The sequence below is a fragment of the Chrysochloris asiatica genome, unplaced genomic scaffold (genome assembly GCF_000296735.1).
Source record: "Chrysochloris asiatica unplaced genomic scaffold, ChrAsi1.0 scaffold00032, whole genome shotgun sequence".
Classification (NCBI taxonomy): domain Eukaryota; kingdom Metazoa; phylum Chordata; class Mammalia; order Afrosoricida; family Chrysochloridae; genus Chrysochloris; species Chrysochloris asiatica.
Window position 1 is genome coordinate 22015284 of NW_006408550.1, and position 3445 is coordinate 22018728.

Sequence of the window (3445 nt, forward strand, 5' to 3'; positions counted from 1 at the left end):
TTTTGCATATTTTCCCTGTAAGGAAAAATATGACGTAAAAACATTCACGGGATATCAAAAACAACTCTAACAGAACCAAATACTGTTGTCTATCAGCAGTGAGTTCCAACAGAAGCAAAAGTGGACATTTCACGGCGTATGGTGCTGAAAGGCGAGAGTTCAAGTTCCGTGGTGTATTCGTTGTCATTGTCATCACTGGTCACTGTTGAGGACTTCTGAATGCACTCGTCACAACAGCAGCAGCAACATTCCATAAAGGCGCGGCTGAAGGGTTTGCAAAGACAGAAAAGGAGAACTGGGGTAACACAAGACTTGAAGAACAAAAGCAACTGGCTGATGATATTCAGAAGGTCCATTGTCTGTTGTGAAACTCCTGTAGCCATGTAGGCAGTAACAATGTTACAGATATTTTCAGGAATGATGCAAAATCCATACAAAATGGTCAAAGCCACGACTGTACAGTTCATCTGGCTTTCAAGTTGAATCTGCCGCTTATTCCCTCGCGTGCAGGCCTTCTCTGCTTTGCGGATTTTCCTTGCAGTCACTAGAGAGCAGGTGATGGTGAAGAGTGTGGGCAAACAGAAGTAGCAGCCAAAATACCACCAGAGCCTCGCGCTGTCGTAGGTGAGGGCTAACACATAGATGGTATCCGGCAAATCTGGAGAGACCTTGATGATGCACCGTTCTGCAGGGGCGCGGCCGCTAAATCCCAAATCCTCCTTGCTCAGCTGGCGGAGAACAACTTCGGGAAGAGCAAGCAAGAGAGCACCAATCCAAATAACAGCAAGTTTGGCAGTTGTTGACGAACAGTTTTCGATCATCTCATAGTACATCTGTACATTGGTGGCAGCACGAAAGCGGTCTATACAGAGCGCACACAAGGTGAACGTGGTGACGCCAAGGGAAGCAACCTGCGAGAGGAACAGAGAACGCATTTATTTCTTGTCGTCTATGCCAGATCAAAGCACGAGGAAATAAATAGAGATTGGTAAAAACAGTACAAATCAGAAATAATGTCCTGGAACAGGGCACAGGGAATTGAGCTGAAGTTGGTGACTTCAGCTGGATCCGAAGAAGCATAAATCTGTGGGACTCGATTCTGACTCAAGGAGACACATGCATGTGTGTCAGAATACAACTGCACTTCCTAGTGTTTTCAATGACTGGGTTGTTTGTGTTTTTGAAGTACAGGCAGCCCCCCAATGACAAAGGAGTTCCATTTCTGAAGGTGACTTCTTAGTCAGAACATTTAGCTACAGTTTGTATTTTAACATCACTCAGTCCAGGACTCCTGGTGTGGTGCTCTGGGTTAATGCGCCAAACTACAAAGTCAGCACTTCAAGCTCACCAGCTGCTCCTTGGAAACCCTATACAGGGTGGCTATGGGTTGGAACCAACTCAACGGCACTTAACAACAAGTCCAATGTCTGTCTACGTACAGAATACACAGTGCAGAAAAAACATCAAACACTTCCAGGCACACTTAAACATCTTTGACATAATACAGCAACAATAATGTTTTCGTGCATGTCACATAGTGCCCGCTTGTTATTACAAACCTTCATGTGTACCTTGAATTTTTAATACGATAGGTTTCTCAGGGGTAGGTTCATAACTATGGGTTGTACATAAGTCAGTTGTTGATAAACCAGAGACTGCCTATAGATCCATAGGACTTTCTTCTAATGCATTACTGAGTGGACTCAAACCTTGAACCTTGTCATTAGCAGCCAAGAACATTAGCCATCCACACCTCCCCATGTTAACTTGATAGTAGAAAAACAAAATTTAATGGTTCAATTAAAAAAAAAAAATTTAATGGTTCAGGAGTCTAAGAAAGCTGGAACTGGAAAAATATTTAGTGATCAGCTAGTCCGATACCATTCCTGTTTTTTGGGTTTTGTTTAGTATACTTTTTTATTATTATTATTGTGAACTGAGTGATAATTCACATGGGAGTACATGGCTTTACACCATCATTTTATTGCAATGATTACAATCTCCTCCATGCACCATCATTCAACAGTATTTGCTCCCATTCCCTCTGGGTTGTGTGTGTGTGTGTGGGGGGGGGGGCAGTAGTTGTTTTTGTTTTTGGTAATACCATTATTTTATAGATGAGAACATAGAGAGTCCAAGAATTTCAGTCACCACGAAAGTGCCTGGAAATCTACACAAGGAGTAAAGAGAGTTGAATAAATGTCATTTCCATTACTGAAAAGGATGGTCATAATCCCTGATGACGGGGTCAGTACTGTGTCTGACAGACACACAGCAGGCATTCAGGAACTTACTGTTTCTAAGGGGCAATGTCTTCTACATGTCAAATAAAATAGGATTACTTTCAAATACATATGCTATGGAAAACAAAGAAGAGAACTTCTCTGGAGACCAGAATCAATGAGAAAACAAATTTCACAGAAGTCAGTGGTCCTTCCTGTTGCTGGGTGCTTGCCCTGGTGAGGAATCCAAGTTAGGTTTACCTAGAAGGACAGGGCCAAGTGACCAGGTACACAGAGTGAGGAGACAACACTAGGGCTGACACAGTGGGGAGTTCGTCAAAGATCCCCCTTACTAATTTAGAATTTCATAAAAAGTGACATTTTCAGTGGTGTAGAAGAAAGAAGACAGAAATAGGGAGCTAGGGAGAAAAAAGTGAAGAAGAAGAAGAAGAGAAAAAAAAACCTCGCAAACTCCTAACCAGGGGCCTGAACTTACAAGGTATTAGGGACAGAAGTCAAACCGTATCTATGGCTCAGAAAACCCCCAAATGCAATTTAAAGTTGCTGTCAGCACCTGGTAAAAGCAAACACAAACCATCATCTTTGGAAGAATGTACTTAAAACCCAGGTCAGAGAAATCCCACTGATAAGATTTAAGGGAACATAAGTTCAAAATAAAAAATCACACAGTATGTAAACAACAACATGTCACTATGAGCTTGTGTGCCAAAGTAAACAACCAGTTATGGGATCAGACATAGAATAAGCAAATCTATCCTGAAGTAGGAGTCCTGGTATGGCACTGCAGGTTTATGTGCTGGACTGAAAAAGTCGGTTCGAACCACAAGGTCAGTGGTTCAAGCTTACCAGCCACTCCTCAGAACCAAGGTCGCTATAGGTCAGAACCGACTCAATGGCACTTAACAACAACAATAACAAACTAAGGCAGTGGTAGTGGCAAGGGAGGGGACCATTATGATATTTGACAAACAGGTAAGCAGTAAAATTAATAAATTTGGAGTATTCATCACTGAAGAAGAGAAGGACTAAGAACTGGTGGCCAGGAGCAGACTTGCAGAATGTGCCCTTTGGAGATGTAATTTATTATATATGTCTGAGTGGGTTTTTTTGTTTGTGTGTTTTTTAAAAAAGCTAAAGTGGATAGAGAGAAATACTTTTAACTGATGGTATATGGAGGGGATTATAATCAATGTAATGAAACA

The 3445-nt window shown here is 41.8% G+C and overlaps 1 protein-coding gene across 1 annotated transcript in view; it reads right to left on the bottom strand.

Annotated features, from left to right (window-relative positions):
* Positions 1 to 92: 92 nt before the first annotated feature.
* GPR37 (G protein-coupled receptor 37 (endothelin receptor type B-like)) overlaps positions 93 to 3445 on the bottom strand; it is a 31082-nt gene continuing 27729 nt past the window's right edge. The window contains exon 2 of the mRNA XM_006859339.1: positions 93 to 911. Within this exon, the coding sequence (XP_006859401.1) occupies positions 93 to 911 (819 nt within the window). The remainder of the gene's footprint in view (positions 912 to 3445) is intronic.